This window comes from Tauraco erythrolophus, chromosome Z (genome assembly GCF_009769465.1).
Source record: "Tauraco erythrolophus isolate bTauEry1 chromosome Z, bTauEry1.pri, whole genome shotgun sequence".
Lineage (NCBI taxonomy): Eukaryota > Metazoa > Chordata > Aves > Musophagiformes > Musophagidae > Tauraco > Tauraco erythrolophus.
In genome coordinates, this window is record NC_141496.1 from 33,986,210 (window position 1) to 34,007,394 (window position 21,185).

At 40.4% G+C, this 21,185-nt stretch overlaps 1 protein-coding gene across 1 annotated transcript in view; it reads right to left on the bottom strand.

Annotated features, from left to right (window-relative positions):
• The window catches only part of CAST (calpastatin), a 101,540-nt gene that overhangs the window by 39,116 nt on the left and 41,239 nt on the right, over positions 1–21,185 (bottom strand). Inside the window, exons 4-19 of the mRNA XM_086629840.1 lie at positions 19,951–20,010; positions 14,096–14,146; positions 13,702–13,758; positions 13,413–13,529; positions 12,018–12,104; positions 11,406–11,507; positions 10,545–10,625; positions 10,397–10,450; positions 9,717–9,812; positions 9,475–9,570; positions 8,683–8,781; positions 7,459–7,542; positions 6,450–6,497; positions 3,953–4,057; positions 3,242–3,340; positions 2,453–2,554 (exon numbers count right to left, since the gene is read on the bottom strand). Coding sequence (XP_086485966.1) covers positions 2,453–2,554; positions 3,242–3,340; positions 3,953–4,057; positions 6,450–6,497; positions 7,459–7,542; positions 8,683–8,781; positions 9,475–9,570; positions 9,717–9,812; positions 10,397–10,450; positions 10,545–10,625; positions 11,406–11,507; positions 12,018–12,104; positions 13,413–13,529; positions 13,702–13,758; positions 14,096–14,146; positions 19,951–20,010 — 1,338 coding nt within the window. The remainder of the gene's footprint in view (positions 1–2,452; positions 2,555–3,241; positions 3,341–3,952; positions 4,058–6,449; positions 6,498–7,458; positions 7,543–8,682; positions 8,782–9,474; positions 9,571–9,716; positions 9,813–10,396; positions 10,451–10,544; positions 10,626–11,405; positions 11,508–12,017; positions 12,105–13,412; positions 13,530–13,701; positions 13,759–14,095; positions 14,147–19,950; positions 20,011–21,185) is intronic.

Here is a 21,185-nt window from a genome sequence, read left to right on the forward strand (position 1 = left end):
GCCCAAGTCACAGAAGGCAAAGGCAGGGACTGGGAGAATGAAGAACCACCCACGGTAGGAGAAGATCAGGTTCGAGACCATCTAAAGAACCTGTAGGTGGACAAGTCCATGAGACCTGATGAGGTGCATCCGCGGGTCCTGAGGGAACTGGCAGATGAAGTTGGTAAGCACTATCCATCATATTTCAGAAGTCATGGCAATCTGGTGAAGATCCCAATGACTGGAAAAAGGAAAACATAGCCCCCATCTTTAAAAAGGAGAAAAAAGAAGACCCAGGGAACAACAGGCCAGCCAATCTCACCTCTGTGCCTGGCAAGATCATGGAGCAGATCCTCCTGGTGACTATGCTAAGGCACATAGAAAACAAGGAGGTGACTGGTGACAGCCAACATGGCTTCACTAAGGGCAAATCCTGCCTGACTAATTTGGTGGCCTTCTATGATGAGGTTACAGCATTGATGGATAGGAGAAGAGCAACTGACATTGTCTACCTGGACTTATCCAAAGCATTTGATACTGTCCCATACCACATCCTTATCTCTAAACTGGAAAGACGTGGTTTTGATGGATGGACCACTCGGTGGATAAGGAATTGGCTGGATGGTCGCTCTCAAAGAGTTGTGGTCAACGGTTCAATGTTCACGTGGAGGCCAGTGACGAGTGGTGTTCCTCAGCGGATGGTACTGGGACCAGTGCTATTTAACATCTTTGTTGGAGACATGGACAGTGGGATTGAGTGCACCCTCAGCAAGTTTGCAGATGACACCAAGTTGTGTGGTGTTGTGGACACGCTGGAGGGAAGGGATGCCATCCAGAGGGACCTCGACAGGCTGGAGAGGTGGGCCTGTGAGAACCTCATGAAGTTCAACAAGGCCAAGTGCAAAGTCCTGCACGTGGGTCGGGGCAATCCCAAGCACAAGTCCAGGCTGGTGGAGAATGGATTGAGAGCGGCCCTGAGGAAAAGGACTTGGGAGTGCTGGTGGATGAGAAGCTCAACATGAGCCAGCAATGTGCGCTGGCAGCCCAGAAAGCCAACCGTATCCTGGGCTGTATCAAAAGCAGCGTGGCCAGCAGGTCGAGGGAGGTGATTCTGCCCCTCTACTCTGCTCTCGTGAGACTCCACCTGGAATACTGTGTTCAGCTCTGGAGTCCCCAACACAAGAAGGACATAGAGCTACTGGAACGAGTCCAGAGGAGGGCCACGAAGATGATCCGAGGGCTGGAGCACCTCTGCTATGAAGACAGGCAGAGAGAGTTGGGGCTGTTCAGCCTGGAGAAGAGAAGGCTCCGGGGTGATCTTATAGCAGCATTCCAGTATCTAAAGGGGGCCTACAGGAAAGCTGGAGAGGGACTTTTTACAAGGGTATGGAGTGATAGGACAAGGGGCAATGGATTTAAACTGAAAGAGGGCAGATTTAGGTTAGATACAAGAAAGAAATTCTTTACATTGAGGATGGTGAGGTACTGGAACAAGTTGCCCAGAGAAGTTGTGGATGCCCCATCCCTGGAAGTGTTCAAGGCCAGGTTGGATGAGGCTTTGGGCAACCTGGTGCAGTGGAGGGTTTCCCTGCCCATGGCAGGGGGGTTGGAACTAGATGATCTTTGAGGTCCCTTCCAACCCTAACCATTCTATGATTCTATGATTCTATGATAACAGTTAAGTAAAGTGACAAGCGTGGACCAATAACAAAATAGCATTGTACCTGTGAGTCTTAACTCTTGACTTTTTTTGAATTCCACTCAACAGCTATCTGGGCTGCATGCAAAGGAAGGCTCAACAGAGAAACAAGTAGCCAACTTCAAAAGGACTACCCTCCATACAGTTATGTTTGAAGATGACAATTACGAAAAGGTAGTAAAGCCAACATTGGGGAGTTTCATTTGACAGAGTTCCAGCACACCAGAAGACCTGTCCTCTTTTATTTTTGGCTCCAGTCAAAATCATCTGGCCCATGGTTTGGGGTCGCAAATAGGGGCATTCAGACTGTGACTATGAACAGCATTTCCTTAGACAGAATACACATAATTCCGCAACTTACTTAAGGCTCCCTATTAGAATAACACCATCACTGACAAAACCCAAAGTTTTATATATCATTCCTAATTTAAACAACTCATCATAAATTTGGTTCCTTTTGAAAAAGGACCATACTGTATGCTACCTTTGATGTGCATGTTAATTCAGCTTTTGTTCAGCAGTAAGACACTAAGCAAATGCAGTTTTCAGAGGCGAGGGAACTACTATACTGTAATAGGCAAAATGATTAAGAGAAGGTACTCACTGTGTTGAAATCCTACTAGTACTTCTGAGTAGAACACAACTGGTTTCACAAGTAAATTTTGTTTTTCAAAAAAGTGAAAATGTTAGCTCTGAATTGTTTCTAGGAAATACAGTTACACTGAAGATAATGACATCAACAGTCTATTTTTTGAGGTGTGATTGTGGCTCTACCTTAACTTTGTCCACAGCAGGTTTCTTTTCATCTGGATCAGGCTCCCTCTTTCCTAGGCTACTGGACAAGGCTTCCAGTGCTTCATCTGCCACATGGCCAACCTGTAAGGGTATTGATACAGTGAAAACAATTCTTAGTCTGGAATTCAGCTGCAGCTGAAGAAACCTGTTCATATACTACCACCACCAGCCGCACATTACTTAAGGTAAAAATTAGTAAGTGAACAAAAAAACTATAATGCTTCTCTCCCTAATTGTCTTCATGTACTTGGGATCTGCTGAGTTCAAAGCATAAGGAAACTGTGATAGGGGCTGCTCTGTAAACAGGTTTCTCTTTTCCAAAGATATACTCATAGCTAAATTGTTCCACAAAGGGTTTGTTTGTTTGGTTTGTTTTTAAATAGAAGCATATATATTCTGACAAGAGATGCAAGAATGTCAGCCATTAATGCAATCTTCAAAAATATTCAGTAGGACAATTATGGCTTTTTTGCAGAATTTTCTTTTCCTGCAGTATCTATGAAGTTCACAAACAGCATCCCTTTTAGAGCGTTAAGAGCTAGAGTAGACCACAAGAGCTGTCAGTTTGACCTTCTCTATTAAGAAGGTCATTGACCTTCCCCATTCAGTTTGTTCTTGACTTGATCTTTTTGGAAAGCACTCAGCCTTTGTGGCTTACCTCTATGGAGGGAGAATATTCAATACTGAAATAAGCACCTTGACAGCATGCTGTACCATTGCACAAATGAAGCACTGAGTTTTGCTTTAGCTCCAGCTAAGACTACTCACTGAAGACACAGCTGACAGAGCTGAAGACTGCACAGTGCAAGCTGTGGCACGAGGGACTGCTTCCTCCTCCATTTTTGCAGATGCAGGAGCTGAAGGCTTCTGAAAAAGAACAATTACACTGCATTTTACTGAATATGCTCAGAAACCCCAAATCTACCTTGTAAGAGGCTTTTTTTTTTAAAATATATAAGGAAGGAAGGAGGGAAGGAAGGAGGGAAGGAAGGAAGGAGGGAAGGAAGGAGGGAGGGAGGGAGGGAGGGAGGGAGGGAGGGAGGGAGGGAGGGAGGGAGGGAGGGAGGGAGGGAGGGAGGGAGGCAGGAAGGAAGGAAGGAAGGAAGGAAGGAAGGAAGGAAGGAAGGAAGGAAGGAAGGAAGGAAGGAAGGAAGGAAGGAAGGAAGGAAGGAAGGAAGGAAGGAAGGAAGGAAGGAAGGAAGGAAGGAAGGAAGGAAGGAAGGAAGGAAGGAAGGAAGGAAGGAAGGAAGGAAGGAAGGAAGGAAGGAAGGAAGGAAGGAAGGAAGGAAGGAGTCAGTCTAAAATTTAAAGGTAGAAGCCTCTCAATTAAGGACTAAGTCGCAATACTGCACCTTCCACTGAAGGTAACAGGGCAAAAGCAGAAACAGAAGAAAATATTTTTCTTGAAAGAATAGTAGCACCATCCAGTCTTGGCAAAACTATCAGTGTCAGCATCTTCAGTGAACTAGAAAAACATACTTTGGATGTGCTGCTGGGCTTCAATGGTTTGGATTGTACTGCAGGCTGTGCAGGGCAGGCGAAGTCTTTGGAAAATTCATCGACAAGATCAGATTCACTCAAAGGCTGCAAAAAAGACAAGTGGGGTACATGTGACTCACTGCCCGTTTTTATTTTTTTTAAGAATTATGTTTCAACTACTCAGCGAGCAGAAAAACTTTTGTGGCCTATATCAAAATAACCTTTTGCATTAAGTGCCATAAGCCAGCATGAATTTCACAGTACATAAAATTAAGAAAACCCCTTTTCTGAATGAGTCAGTTGCTTTGTTATCAAAAGTCAATATAATGTAGAGAACATTATGTTCAATACTGCTTACAGGGCTACTGAAAAGGAAAATGTAACCTCTTAATTAGAAAAAAAACAACCCTCTATTATTTACTAGATAGTATTTACTACAACAGCATCATGTTGTTATAATACTTGAAGTACAAATTACATAAAGGTAGTGGAAAGCCGCGCTATCAGATTATGATTCTCCCATTTTGACTTTTTGTTCTTTTTTTCCAGCAGAAGGAGAGCTCCCTCAGAGGCAGAGTCACCTGGAAGTTCTCTTAGGTTGTGCACTGACTGCTGACACTCAGTGGTTTTCACTGCAGGTTTTACAGAAAACTGAATAAACAGCAGTTGAGCTCCCTACCGTGTGATCTATTATAATCTGTGGATGCTACCTAGTACAATGTGATCTGTGTACTTCTATGATCTACTACAAATGCTCCTGGGATCCTTCAAACCACTGTTTACACCTAAATGTTCAAATCTTTGCTAGCAGTGATCATCACTCACTTGTTACATGGAACTTAATTGGTTAAGGTTCATTTGGTCAAATTCATAATGCATTAAATGACATTTCTAAGGAAGAGACTCTTATTTTCCTTTCCACTTTCCTCTCTTGGTCGATCAGTCTTTATAAAATGTCTCATCACATAAGGCCTCACTTTTCTTAATGACTGAATTCCTCTTTCAACCATTAAATCAAAATCAGGAAGGAAGAAGAGGTTTGCATTCACCAGGAATCAAGGAAGAACTGTAAGTGATTGAAGGTTTTTCAGCTATTGACACAAATTTTTTGTTTTGCTGGTTTTGGTTTCACAGGCCTAACTTACTGATGATACCACAGGAATACTGGCAAACACATCTTGCCCAAAGTCGCCTTCTTCAAATCATAAACAGTGAAGTGGTGCTGAGAAAAATACTGCAACACGACTTCCATACCCCTGTGATTCACTTCCAGAACAACTATTCAATTGTACTTGTGTCTCTGATTGATAGAGGTGAGAGAGCACAGGAACACTTATTCTTCTGCTAACCACTTAATTCTTGTGGCATAAGACCTCATGATTCTGAGCTCATCTTCTGCTTCGGTTTTGTACTGAACTTCAGTCAAACTATGCACCAGCCTCCTTTAACTCATGCCACATTCCCCTTCCAGAATTCTTCTCTTTTTTTTGTATGCCACCTCTTTTGTGTACCCTGTGAAACAGGAAGAAGGCTTGTCTCCTAACCTTAGTGGCCGGTTCCCTCAGAGCATACCTGCTCTCCCTTTTTTTACTTATGACATGCTCAGCAGGTGTTCCTTCTGTGCAGCCTTCAGGTATCACCCACTCAAGACGACTGCATGTCTAAGACCTGACATGAAAATTTAGAGAGATATTAAAGTCTTTTCGTCACTGCCTTTCCCTTCTTCCCTATTTCAAGCTTGAATAATACAAATGACTCCACACTTCTGCTAAAAAGGCACAGTGTCATTCTCGTTCAGATCAGTCCTGATCCTCACAGTCTTTTCAGAAGAACAGAGGTCACCTGCTCTTTTCCAACTTTTCGCAGCACTCCTCAACTCACAGCGTTTCCAAGTGAAGCCCTCAGTTTTCTTCGGTGCACAGTTCCTTTGCTTTGCTTAATTTTTGCCTTCCTCCTGTGCATTTCCAATTAACCTTTGTAACCTTTGCTTTCAATCTTTTCAACCTATCTTGCACTTTCTAGGTCACAATGGATACTTTTTGCAAAGTCCAAGTTGTTCTTTGTGATTAGGAGAACGCTCACGGCATCTTTTTCCTTCTTTCCAGTCATGTTCCCTTATACTTGATGACTAATGAGACAAAACTGTCAAGAAAACAAAAGATTTTCCTGCCTCGTCTCTCTCTCTCTGTCCTCCAACAGACGTCTAGAGAATACCTTTCGGTAACTCCCCATACAGTTTTTATGTCAGCAGTCTCTTCTGTAACTGTCTCAGATCTTCGCAATCTCTAAACCTTTTTCATACCATGAGCTCTTCGTTCAAAGGCAGTGAATTTTAGTAAAACCAACTTTCACTTGACATGTCAGATCAGCAGGTTTTGTGCAAGGAAGTAAACACACAAGCAGACAAAGAGACATAATGACACAGACAGAAGTGATGACAGAGAGGGAGAAAACAGGGTGTCTATTCACACTTCTACAATATTGTCAGTTTTCTAACCTTAGGTTTTTCTTCAGGCTTTGGCAATACTGGTTTTCCATCTTTATCCTAAAAGTAAAGTAAGTATTATTGACATTTTCCATTGTTGTAAGAAGTACCATACTCCATAATCATCAGCAAAATAATGTAAAATAAATGATACACACAGGATTAAATCAGTGACACAGTAACAGGAGTTCCCTTAAACAGGACGAATTCTTACATGCCCAGGTAAGTGGATAAAAAGAGCAAATGTGACGTCAGCACAATATAAATGGGCCAGAAGACCAAAAACTGTTAATTCCTATCAGTATCAATATGCAGCAGGAATTAATTCCACAGTAAACCAGCAGGAATCTCTTCAGTAGTAAAACAAGTTTGGAAAGCAAAAGTAAATTTTGCACTTGAACACAAACCCCAGATCTGTCATGAGGTGGTTTTGAAAGCTCTAAAAAGGGGTAAAAGTGCTCCTTTCAAAACAGCATGTTAACGTTCAGCTGCATCAAGGCCAGTTTATTTAGCAACCTTGCTAACCTATACTAATAACTGTCATAAAACTTCTAAGTTCTGAACTTTATGGAAAAAACATCTCAGTTCTATTGTTGTTTTGCTTAACTTTGAACAAATCTCCATCACTTGAAGCGACAATCTGAAAAAATCAGTGTAATTTTTTGTATTATTTTAAAAGAGTTTTTCAAGGTTACATTACAAAGTGGTACCCCAGAGCATTTCTGTAAAGGGATGGATTTTACAACACTGAGCTTTAGCATGAGAAACAAGTAATGCCACTCTTGGAGAAGGAATGTGTGACCTGGGAAGATCAGATCTTTGCTCAGAATGCCTGAAAAACCCAGCCATGCCCACAAAGGAAGGGAAGGAAACCAGGGATACAGAAATCATCAAGAGGAGGAAGCCGTTGATGAAATACTAGTTCTGCTTGTTTTCCCCATGTTCTTTCCCTCTCTGTGACGAAAGACGGTGTCAAATGCCATGCCCTATTTAGAATGCAATGGACATATGAAACACTTACCAACTCTGGTGTTAACCTGTATTCTGGAGGTATTGTACCATCATGTTCTCCAGCCTTTTTTTCTTTTTTCTCTTTAGCTTTTGCCTTAAAAAGAAAACAAAAAAAATCACTTAAGATAAAATAAAATAAAAACTCAAAGTACACTCAACTTCAATATCAAAATTCTTTGGCCTACTGTTTGAAGAAGTACTAGCATCAGATAAAATTATTCCATGTATCAAGATATTAAAATTCCTCAATTCATCTCTATCAAATTTCTGTGGTAAAATCATGGTTTAAGAATCAATGCTGTATGTGAACATGGCTACATTATTTTAAATTCTAAAAAACTTCAGATGCTATTCAGAGCCGTAACTTTGTGGCAAGTACTTTTAGAATTTTTGGGGTGTGCAAAATCCTCAGGTTTCATTGGATTTCATCACTGATTATACAAGCTGTAATTCTGTATCTTTTTCCATCACTGCTCCTGAAATCCAGCTTTTAATTCTGTGGACGTCCTTCATGAAGCAGTGCATCCACCAAGTTAATTGAAGGCCCAGACTGACTGAATCTGCAATACAACATGCTCGTTTTTGTCAAAATCGAACTCCAACATCTTTGGGTAACAAATGATGTTCTACTATTTCCCTGTCATTTGTTTGTTCTGAGCTCTAAGTGAAGACAGGGGAAAATAACTGATATTAGTAGGGTTATAGGCCGAGTTTGCAAAATTAAACTAAAACGTCAAAGTTTAACATGCGAACACAGGGCTACTGTTAAAATCTAACTGTTGAAGAATTAGAAGACATAGAGAAAGGCAAAGAGAAAGATAATGGGGTCTGATGGAAAAGGAGATGCACTAAAATCTCCCAAAGTTAATTAAAAATCAAACAGCAAATGCGTGCAGAACAGAAGTTTGCTATAAATTGTATCCAGTGCTTGGGGAAAAAAACAGAGCAACTATAGCTAATACAGGGAAAGGTGTGCATATGTATGCTTGTATAGCCAAACGAAATACACTTCTTAATTTCCAGACCATCTTATCATATGCTACTCTACCTGTATCCACCCAGGATTTCTTCTTTTTTGAATTTTCTTAATCATGTAACACTAAGACATTCCTTAGGGCTTTGATATGAAAGTTGCTTTGTTATTATTTTACATGTTTGTACAGTATCTAACAAAGAGGTCTTGGGATTCCACGGGAGAGTCTGAAAACTGCTGTAAAAAGGAGTAAGATTATACCTCTGACACCTCTACCACAGGGGTAAGATCTTCTTCAGGTTCAGGTTCAGGTCCACCAAGAGTATCAAGAAGAGCTTCCACTGCATCATCTTTAATTTCCTGTATTTAAGAAAATATGCAAACAATTTCATTATTTCTTTAAACTGACATAGGTTTTACCTTACATATCTTTTATGCTATATGTGAAGCAAACAGTCAGCACCAGACTGGTCATTTTTGTTTGACTTTACCTGATTTTCACAACACCACATTGCAGGATATGGCAAATTATGTGATAAGACGTATATCCTCTTAAGGAGAGGGGAAAAGAAAAAAAAAAAAAAAAAGAGAAAGCAAAAAAAAAAAGCACAGTATCACGTAACACAATTGCCATGTGCTTTGACATGGCAAACCGAGAAAGCGTAGGTCACACTTGCTCTCTACAGAGGAAGAAAGAAAGGTTTGTAAAACACGAGAAAATTACATCATACCCATGTTGTAAGCACACCTCACATAGCTAAGAAAATACATACATTCTTCTACTCCATTGCCTCTAGTCAGAAGAACCACAGTTATTCTGCAGGAGAACCCAGAAGGAAAATTATCTAACCCACTAAGGCCCGATCTTTAAGGCACAGTAGAGTCTGAGCAATGGCAATTCCCGTTACTCCTATACTCTCTATGATAAACAGGATTTATAGCTGAAAATGAGGATGATGAGCACCTTTACAAGATCAGGCACACATAAAATACGACATGCGCTTCTAAATTTTACTTAGAAGTTAACTAGCCAAAGAATGACTATGTATATACCTCTTTCGATTTTGTTTTCTTCTCTTTAGGAGGAACTGACGCCTTGACTGAACTTGCTGCTTGTGCTTGCACAATTTCCCCTTCTTTACTTGGTTTCTACAAGAGATAGGAAATTACAGGCAAATTTGCAAAATAGAAACAAGGGGAAAATTGTCAAGATAATTTTGAAATGAAGTATTAAGATAATAATGGCCATCTTTCATTGCAATAAAGGCATGCAATGGCAAGAAAAATATCAATACCTCTGTCAGACTTGTCTTCTTTTCTTCTGCAGAAGCAGTACTACAGGTAAATTCAGATGACAGGGCCTCTGCAAGCTCATCATCTGTCATTGGTTTCTGAGCAAGAAATTGCAAACTAGGTTACAATTATTAAAGTTCGAATATCAGTGCTGCCAAACTCTGCTTAAAATCTGAGTCTGCTCCACGCTTACTCACACAATGACCTCATAAGCTGTCACAGAAAAAACAAAAGATATTTCCCCTCACTCGTTCATTCATTTTTCAGATAAACTTTCATTTTCGTATATTAAACTTGTAAACAGTAAAAATAAGCTGGCTTACAAAATTCTCTTGCTAAGTATAGAAATTCAAGCAATCTTTGCCAAGAGATTACAAAGAGACTCCTGCGTGCACGGCTAGTTATTTATTCCCTTCGTTATTATTATGTCTAATATCTCTATGAGCATTTATTTGATTTATTTCAGTTTCAGTCAGTGTCCTGAAATTTCCTACTTCTTTATTAAAAACATCTGTGTCAAGTTCTATTTAGTTTTATCAGTATCTATGTTATCAGGCACCCCACAGCCCTCTCCTACTTTCTGGGATTTTCGGAAGACAGGCAACATTTAAATTCTCCTCGGAATCCAATGATAATTGGGTTGTTTTCACCTTCTTTTCTAATATGAAAAAATAAGTCTTACTTCATCTCGTGCATCTGCTTTTGGTGGGACTCCATCTTTGCCATCCCCTTTGCTCTAAAATGAGAATAAATTTTGTATTAAATGGGAAGCAAAAACATATGATAGGAAGGAAAACATGCATGAAGAACATTTTTTTTAACTCACTAACCTTCAACAATTTAACATACTCTGGAGGAAGACTACCTTCCCGTTTACCCATTTCTTCCAAGTATCTTGAAGATATATCTTCCTACAAAAAGAATCCACACGTTAATGTTTTTGTATTCTTGTTTATCAAAATAAATTTCTAATGTGGAGCTACCTACAGTAATAATTCCAGACAGAAAATGGGGGGTTGGCTAGGTCAGAGGGCCAATCCTGGACTGTGACTACATAGTGTCTTTCAGAATCCTAGTGTCATGCACACGCATCTCAGCTACCTTCAATAGTGCATGTCATCTCGCAAAACTCTGCATCTCTATTGTTAGATTCATTCTGCATTAACAGTAGCCATTTCAGTGTCTCAGACCATAGAACGTATTGCTGTACTTAGACTGAATTTAAAATATTTATAAATTCCAAAATTTTTATCATGCCCGAGTACCATGCTGAGCCACTGAGCTTGTAATCTTAATCCTTCTTATGTTACTCTCCCATTCTAACTCAGAAAAGTATGCATTCTTCCCCAAATTTTCAGTGTTTCACCCTTTCTCAAGTAGAAATGACATCTATGCTGTTCACACTCTCTAACATCTCCATCGCCGCCTTTTGTAAATCTATTGGAGACCATGCTTGGAAGTCAGTTCAGAAAGCAACAAACTTTCTTTGTTGACATGTCACTGTTTTCTACCGCAATACATACATAGCTGTACCATTTCTGTATTACTGATAACAATACTAAAATGCAACTGTGCAAACTCTATTTTACCTCTTAGCAGATCGAAGAAACAAATACTGGATCAATGAAGTAGTGAGTAACTACAGACATATTTTAGAGATTAATCTTCTAAAAAAATAAAAATGAAAATACCGTAACTTCCGGACCAGTGTAAACAGGACTAGTAGGCACATCTTCTTCAGGTCCACCTAGGGTATCTATTAGGCTATCTAGTGCCGACTCATCCATACCAGGCTAAAAAATAAGCAAACCGTTATACAAGTTACCATGTTGTACAAAGGAACAAAAAAAAATCTGAATCATCTGGTGAATCTGTAGAAAATTCCTGGAAACCAAACCAAAAGCTTTCTTTCAGTAGGTCCTGCACTTGTCAAATTTTTCAGTGAGAACTGTTCTTAAACTTGTTCCTCAGTCTCAGTAACAAGATCATGTGTATTTATATACCAGCTGATATACATGCACACATATACAAACACAACTGAAGATAAAGAGCAATTAATTTTGTGCTAGTTGTGGTAAAAGTGATTCCAAATAAGCCCTGTTTGACAAAACACAAATGACACGCCATTACTTTGTTACTTATTCCTTCAGACAGTCCCTTCACCACCGCATGTAACTGCTACATAGCAATACTTCGGCAGTTATCAATTTATTTTTTCTGAAACTGAAGTGTTTCAGAGAGAGAAACACTCTCTTAGACATTTTATACAAGGGACGCATTTCTCTGGGTCTGTGTTTACCAACCTCAGTACTTGACTTATCAGCTGCAGCAACCACACTTGCACTGGCTGCGCCTGCACCAGCCGCCATGGACATCTTCTCAGACTTAGGCTGGAATAATAAAAGAAAAATTTTTATTATATGGCCCTATGTTAAAAATTCTAGAGACGAAACAAAGTGAAACAGAGACTTTCTACTCAGGCATATATATCTTATCGTCCCTCTTCATCTGCACTTTGAACAAAAACGATAAGCTGGTTTTACCTTCTGGCTGAGCGGTTCGGACGTTGAAGAGCTGCAGCTTGCATGATACTGAGCCCAACCTAAAACGTCCAACCGTGAGGCTGCGCGTATTTTTTTGGACTCAGTAACTGGCTAATGCACCTGCACAGTGTCCAGACGCTGGGGCAGAGCCAGCTACCATCTACCCGCAATACTACGGAGACATACTCTGTTTCCAGTGTGATTTTGCTGTGAGAAGGAAAGCATGCTATTTTAACTACCCTACCTCTTTCTTTCACTTCACCAGTGGAAGAAATCTGCAGTGCAGAAAGACTATGGGGCCCCTTCCAAGTCTCTTTTAAAAGCTTTCATTTACACCTGGCAGTTCTCAATCCACCACCAATGCCAGCAGCAAACTGCTCAAACAGGCAGGGTGCAAACTGCTTCAGGGAGTTAGGTGCAGGAGCAGCACCAACACAGCGCGGACTTCTGCATTACTGACATTCTCATTTACTGAAAAAAAAGTGGGTTGTAGTGGCGCTGCGGGAGTCCTGCATGCTCCTCTGGCCTTGTCACCCAGACACATGCAGACCAGAGGACCAAAAGGTCTAGCTCCTGACTCTACCACTCACTTGTGCTCCAGCTTTTTCTCCACGTACCCCTCTGAAATGACCCCTCCTCAACTTTTTCCCCAACCTTTTTCTTCCTAGTTTTTTTTTTCAGAGTCTTGCAGTCAGGGCATACAGGCTGCCTTAGTGCAAACGGATAACCTGCTGACCTGCTGCATTTGGAGCCAACAAAGCTACTATCAGGAGAAGGAGCTCCATGATGGCACTGCTCATATAAACAAAGTGTTTGGTTGACTGACCAGATGGTCTCTTCTGTTCACCTTCAGTAGCGAAAGGGCAAGGGAAGAGACTCACAAAGAACCAGTTACACCCATGTAGCTGCAAGGAACATGCAAAAAGCTTGCATGAATGATGGAGGAACCCCAAACATGTAACACACGTCTACAACTGTGATAATCTGAATGTCTGTCATACACATCTTTACATACAGGACAGCTTTTTGGCTTTTTTACATTGTGATTTATGGGGGCCCAGTCTCATTTTATCTTGCCCAGTCTCATCTTGACATGGATTTCTAACCCCTACCATAAAACAAACAATAAAAATTGGATTGCTACTTTTACTATACCTTTGCTGTCTCTATGGAGGGTGCTTGTGGAAGCTGGTCAGCTGGCGCTGTAGTTGCTTTTCCTGTATTATTTGGCTTAGAAGTTGTTGTCACAGAAGGTGAGGTTTGGCTTTTTGCCTGTGTAGAGATAAACTATTGTAATTAGATACGGAAATAGTTATGGGTTGGCTTTGTTTTGTTTATTTTTTTAATTATTATTTTTTTAATAGGAAATTAGAAAAAATACCACAAGAAGCCCTCATTTAAAAGAAAAATAACAAAAAAGAGAGAAAAAAATTATACAACTTACACCACTGGGTTCCTTCTGCCTCTCTTCAGACGGCTGTTTATTTTGAGAGTCTGCTGGCTGTCATAAAATAAAAAATTGAGATCATTTACCCTGATCACCATTCAGTGCTATGGAATATGTTCTACACTAGTTCAAACAAGCACAAGATAGATTTAAACATGTTTAACAGAATGTTTCCTGAGCCATTGTGAAGCAATAAAGCATCCTGACTTTTCCCCCCGAAAACACTGCATTTCCACACCCGTCAGCTCCCAGCTCTTTTGCACACAGGTATGCTACTATCACACAGCAGTTTCATGTAGCACAGTAGTAGCAAAGAGTTTAGCCTCTTTTTTCAAAGTTTGTGAAAGACCAAAGTACAACACCTTAGCAAATGTGAAAGATAAGTGTTTACCTTGGTAGACTGTGTGTTTTTTCCAGACTCTGGTTTGGTTGGTGGTTCGGACTGAAATGTAAGCAACATATGTGCAGACAGAGATTAATATGCTTGGTTATTTCTAAGGGGTCAGCCTGTTTAAAGAAGAACATCAGACAGGTTCACACTCGTGAACACACAAGCTCTGTAACTACTATACAATGCTTCCATCTTGCAGCTTACAACATCCTGGCACAGATGTCCATTTCAGTGATCTAAGAGCACTCAAATGTGTGCAAGCACACACATACACACACACACACACTGCTCATATGAAGGACTGAGAGAGAAAGAAGATACTAAACAAATCTAACAGATTGATTTACATCTGAAAATTTTCTGTAGCCATGCCACAAAATTGATCCCTGTGATTCACCTCAAGTCAAAATACAGTAAGCAATAAATTACTACTAGTAGAAACATGCAAGAACAAACAATGAAAAATTTAAGAACAATTATACCTGAGAATAAGAAAGCAATAAGAAAATGCCAGACACCTCATCATATTTTTCTTACTATTTTTTCTTGCTCTTGCTACTTCAGCTGTGCTACGATTAATGCAAAAAGAACCAATGCAGCTACTGGGAAGTCATCTAGAGATGCCCAAGAGAAGGCTATTGCCTAGTGCAGGAGCCTCAGAGGCTCTGGCCGCTGAACAGACGCGGGAGCATGTGGACCAGGGGAGCGTGACTTGATCTGCCAGGAACAGCACGGGGTGCACAGAGTACGCAGCGGGAGATGTGGACCCCGAAGCCTGGGCCCTGTCCCCCCTTGGGGCTGGCATCCCTACGCTTCCTCTGGAGCCAGCGTGGGACACTAGTGTCCGGTCTCGTTGCACTTTGTCCACCTGATGCAAGGATGTACTAGACTTTATTTCCTTCCAGATGATGAGGGATAGCAGAGGAGCCTTACAACATCTTTCAAGAGGAGGACACGTGTCCTTGTAACATCTGGCAAGTGTTAATGACTCTGCTAGCCATTAATCATTAAAGGAGGAGGCAAAACACGGAATTCAAAAACCGATAAGGAAAATATCTTGCGATGAGGAAGGTTAATGAGATTGGAAGAATACCACAAGTACAAAGTCAGCAAGAGTTGGCAGTAACTAGGGAAAGGTAAAGGCAGCACAGGGAGATCATGACCATGGACCCAATTCAGGATCAAAAAGACTCATCCTCCCATGTCTGCCCAGAGCATGCACACTCATTTAAATATGTTCAGCCAATAGCAGATGATATGTTAAGCACTAAGCTATGAGTGTAATTTTGGGTGGGTTTATACTAATCATGTAACAGGATAAATAAGCTATGATTTTTCTGGTAAAGGAGAGCTAGGTTTGTGGAATACCACCCAGCTCCCAACTTTGCATGAACCTGTAATAAAGAAACACCTTGACCCCGTATGTATTGGCTTGCATACTGGGCAGACATATCACTTTTGGACAACACATCTGCAGCAAACAAGTCTTGAACTCTACCTAGGAAATAAGGGGCCACAGACAGAAGCCCTCCTTGTCCCCTCTATTTTACTAATACACTCAATCTAAAGTTACTAAGAGACAAGTAATAGTCTTTTTTTCCCCAGTAGCCTATTAAAAGTGAGTGAACAACCAAAAAAAAAAAATTCTATTAAGCAATAATTTAAATTTGTTCATTGTGTTGTAATGTTTTAATTTCAGCTGCCAAACATTAATTACCATTTAGATATATCCAGCTTCTATTTGCTAGCTGACCACACATAGGGAAATTTGCTAAATTTGTTCCCATTTGTTATGCAATGTTATGCACACACTGAACCACATACACTTAGTTGAGAAATCCTGAGCATGCATAAAAATGTGGATGCCCACACATAAGCTTGGCAAAGGTCTGGAAGCTGTAGACAACTTGTGGTGTGTTCTTCACAGCAAAGTCACAAAAGGTAAAATACTGATAAGAGAGGGAGGACAAAAATTTCCCGAAGTCCAAAGTGGGAAATTTTTTTTAAATAAAATAAATAAAAGAGAAAAGAGGAAAAAAAAAATCACTTAACCTCTCAGATTCCCCCCTTTGGATTTTCTCTTGACACCTAAACTGATTAAATTACAGTACTTCTCAGATTCAGTCATATTTTATATGCTACCACTTGTACATCCTTGTTACATGACTACCATATGGTTAACTCAAAGACACACACATCCATTTGTGTACCTGTACACGAAATAATCTTATATTGAAAAGGTAATCCTAAATTTTCACAGCTTTTAGATGAAAAAGGTTGGATGTATTTATGTAACATCTAAAGCAGAGTCAGTCAGACATGAGATGTCCTTTGGCAGCAAGGCTGCAAAGAAATGTAACAGAAGTGCAAGCAGGAGGTTCAAAAAACATAGGTGGACTTTTCCTGCTGTGGGATTGCTGCCTGCTCAGGACATGAACTATCTGCTGTTAGAGTACACACTCAGGCTTTCCTTATGTGCTTTTCAGAAGAAAAGTAAATACATCTTTTTTGCAGGACAATAAAATCTATTTACTCTCATTTCTGTCAACACTTGACAACAGCTGTGCAAAGCATAAATTCAAATTCTCGGCCTGCCAAAGCAGCTGTTAGCAACTTCGGGCCTTTTTTTTTTTTTTTTTGTATTGTAAATAGTATTATACTAAATACTTAATGTACTTTTTGTGCAAAGTATGCATTATTCATTATTCTTGTTTATCTTTTAAAATATGCGGACACGCTCCTACTATAAATTTATCTATGACAATGCTGAAGAACATATGGACTCACATGGGCAACGGCTTGATTCAAGACTTACATACACATGAAGATGCTATGGCCACATTAAAGCACATGGTCATGAACACGTATGCTCACACACACAGAGATGCATCTATCTAGACACACTTTTAGCAGTAACAAAGTGCAAATCTAATTAAAAAAAATATTACCGGGCAAGTCAAACCAACAATTTTAGAATAAGACCATACATTCCTTTAAACAGAGTCGGTCGGCTACGAGCAGTCACAGCCTGAAGCCATAGCGTCAGTTTACACCCCGTACAGAACTCCTACAGACAAAAAGACGTTTCACCTCCCTTTCTACCGCCTGCTTCCACCTGCACTGTGCCAGTATCTGCTACATTTTAGACTGGCTCAGGAAACTGAAACAAAGCCTGAAAAAGAAAAACCATCTTTTTTATCTAGTTCCCCAGTTTACAGTGCAGTTCCACAAATGAGTGCAAAAGGAAAAAAAAAAAAAAAAACGAACAGGATGTGTTTTTCTGGGTGGCAGTGGCAGCACTCTGCCTCCTCCATTCCTCCAGCAAAAGCCACAGGGTGCCTGCTCTCCACTCTGGTTCTCCAAACCTTCCACCTAACCCCCACAGGGCTTCGCCTACAAAACGAGAAGTTCCACATTCCTTCCTTGGCTCCAGTAACTCACAGCTTTCTCAGGAGTGGCATAATACTGAGGGATAATTTGAGACAAAGGATTCACATACTCAGAACTGAACGCTAAAGAGGGGTCCAGAGCATGTTTAAGAGTAGCTACATTCTAGACAAAGTCTAAGAAAGACAAATGAGATGTGGTTATAGCAGGCAATTAGGAAGGAGTTGTTAATTTGCAAGAAATTTAGGACTAGAGATGAAAGTGACTCAGCAACCTTATTTCTTTTCAAAGAAGTCTACGTTAAAATGCAGAGGACTTCCTTAATCCAGCAGGAGGAAGACACTAATAACACAACAGACATTACAAGAAAATATTGTCTTACACATGCAAACGAAGACATTTGTTTCAAAGACATTTGTCTGCACCAGTCTCACAGCACTGAAGTATGCCTCTGCTGCTCTATTTTTGTCTCATCTTGCCAACACCACTTTTAAAGATCTGAGTAGAAATTTACCACATTCTCTGAGAGTTATTTCAAATTTCAAGCAGGGAAAAACCGTAACTATTTTTAGATAGCTGTCTGGGTTAAACCATATGGAGAACAGCATCAAACCATATGGAGAACTGCATCATTAACAAACATGATGCAAATGAGTATGGTCAAAAACATATCAGGAAGGTGAAACTGGAGACTTGAAGATATCTTAATTTATGAGTAATGATGCTCATGCACAAATGGAAAAGGTTTAATTGTCGTCCAGCTTGCTGCTACCAGTTTAAGTCTTACATGTGTGCATGGAGGAAAAGGGTTTTAAAAGGCCGAGAGGAACATAATGGCAAACTTCAAATACAGAGAAGATGAAGCTAGACTGTCGTCAGAGATGCACAATAAAATGACAGTAGGCCACAGATACAAGTTAGAATCATAGAATCATAGAGTCGTTTCAGTTGGAAAAGACCCTGAAGATCATAGGGTCCAACTGTAAACCTAACACTGCTGTTAAATCACAAAACCCTGTCCCTAAGCGCCACACCTACATGTCTTTTAAATACCTCTGGGGATGGTGACTCAGCCGCTTCCCTGGACAGCCCATTCCAGTGCTTGACAACTCTTTCCAAAAAGAAAAATATCCAATCTAAACCTCCCCTGGCACAACTCGAGGCTGTTTCCCCTCATCCTATCACTTGTTACTTGGCAGAAGAGACTGACCCCCACCTTGCCACAACCTCCTTTCAGGCAGCTGCAGAGAGTGAGAAGGTCTCCCCTCAGCCTCCTTTTCTCCAGGCTAAACATCCCCAGCTCCCTCAGCCGCTCCCCATCACACGTGTGCTCCAGGCCCTTCGACAGCTCCGTTGCCCTTCTCTGGGCACGCTCCAGCACCTCAAGGTCTCTCGTGTAGTGAGGGGCCCAAAACTGAACACAGTATTTGCGATGTGGCCTCACCAGTGCGGAGCACAGGGGGATGATCCCTTCCACAGTCCTGCTGGCCACACTATTGCTGACACGAGCCAGGATACTGTTGTCCTTCTGGGCCACCTGGGTGCACTGCTGGCTCACACTCAGCCGCTGCCGACCAGCACCCCCGGGGCCCTTTCCAGCTGCTCTCCCCGAGCCTGCAGTGCCACGCAGGACCCAGCACTCAGCCTTGTTGAGCCTCGTACAACGGCCCCCTGCTCAGTTTAAGTAAAGCTGTTTAAGTCCTGCACATCTTTATTCTACAGTGTACGGAGTAAGTTGCAGCAAAGGAACTTCCCATTTGATAAAAACAATCACAATGTATTTACACAAGGTGCAGGCAGTTCTAAGTCTTACCACTGCACAAGTCCTTGCTGGTCTAGTTTTGTATTCCATATTTTTGCTGGTTTCACTGTTACGATTATGGAAATTGAAGGAAGGGGAGAATTATTAATCAATTGTTTAAATAATATACGTAAATCCTGTTAGGCAGCAGAGGCGTAAGCGAGGATTATGACTCTTCTAACAAGTAAAGTACATGATTGATGACACAGCTTCGACCGTAAAGAAGTTCTAGTCATAAGACGAGACAGAACAAGCATGAAGGACAAAGGCAAGGAAGCTGTGAGACAGACAAAGATATGCGATTAATGAGAAGATGCAACTGTAGGCACACTAAAAGCTGAAACTTGTCCTGAATTCCTTGAACACGCGAAAAATTGTCATTACGTAAATAACCCTGTAATTACATTGGGGGGAGCTGTATGCATGTCACAAAGTGTGACTGAGCTAAAACTAAAATTAGTATTGCTGTCATGAAATCCTCTGAGTACTTTTTATAGATTTTTTAGATATTTTTTGAGCATTTTTTAGATATTTTTTGAAGAGGAAACTAAGCTGCAGAGAAGAAATATGCAAAGTAACATTACTCAGTGTGGGTATTAAAAAAGAAATTCCATTGCTTCATATATTTGTGCTTAACTGCAAGCATGAGTTTCTCAGGAATTCATACCTTCGTTTCAGATGGCTTCATAATTTGTGGTTTCGATGCATCCGCAGAGGGGGACTGCTTCTGAGAGAGAAAAAAAAAGCAAATTAATTAATTTCACCTTTGTGTGCTATTAAGCACACATAAGCAACCTTAATTCATTAGATATCCAGCTAAAAATTAAGAATGAATTATTATTGAAAACTAAAGTTGTTATTTTAGATCTTATGTCTTGCCTGCATTTCTACAAAACGTGTATGTAGGATTTCGACAGCGTGATGCCCTTAGATCTTGTCACTTTTTTTTTAACTCTGACATGTACTGAAAGCAAATTTCATATCAGGTATCAAAACTAACTCAAATCCTGCTTTCACACTGAAGTATATATACTTACTGTGGAGAACTCTTCCACATATATTTTTTTCTTTTTAAAAAAAAAAATTGTATTTTTGGATTTACTAGTTTGTTATACAAAATATTTATTAAATTAGCAAACTCAAGTATGTTGAGATAAAAAGGAAAAATTAATCTGTACGTAACACACACAGTATTTCTGCATATCATGCAACCCTTTTGTTGAAAAAAAGCTGCAAATTACTTGGTCTGTTTTCCTAGCTTCAGTGATGTTGATCTGAGAACAGCATGTTTTATTTCTGCTGTGACTGTATCAAACTTCAAAGTCCAGAAATGAGTATTCTAATTGTCTCACCAATACTTTATACACATGTAATACTACCTCTCTATTCCTGCTTCATGCTCCTCTGCTGAAAGCTGTATTTGCCATATCAATCAGAGCAACATATTCATTTAAATAAACAGCACGAGCTATCAAATCTTCTAGATCTTCTCTTCATATTTACCATGCCACTTGGTGTATGAAAACATACATTGTATGAATGAACTCGGAAGCCATATTACCATTCCATACCCAGGGTGACTTCTTACTTCCACACAGAAAATGTTCTAATTTCCGTAACCTTTCATAGTCCACGCATTTCTCAACAACCAGACAAAAGCTGCACAGAATTTAAAAGGTACGCTATGACGATGACGGTGTGCTCTCCCCGACAGCCTGTCTGGTATACTGGACCCCTTGGTAAGAAGTTTAACTATGCTAAACGCATGCTAGAGAGAACTTGCAACTGTCACACTACAGAAATGTAAGCAAACAATATCTGCTTCCATATATGTATGCATAGATTGATTATGTAACAGATGGGAACTTTTGTCTGGGTGGAGATGTACACAGGAACGAACAG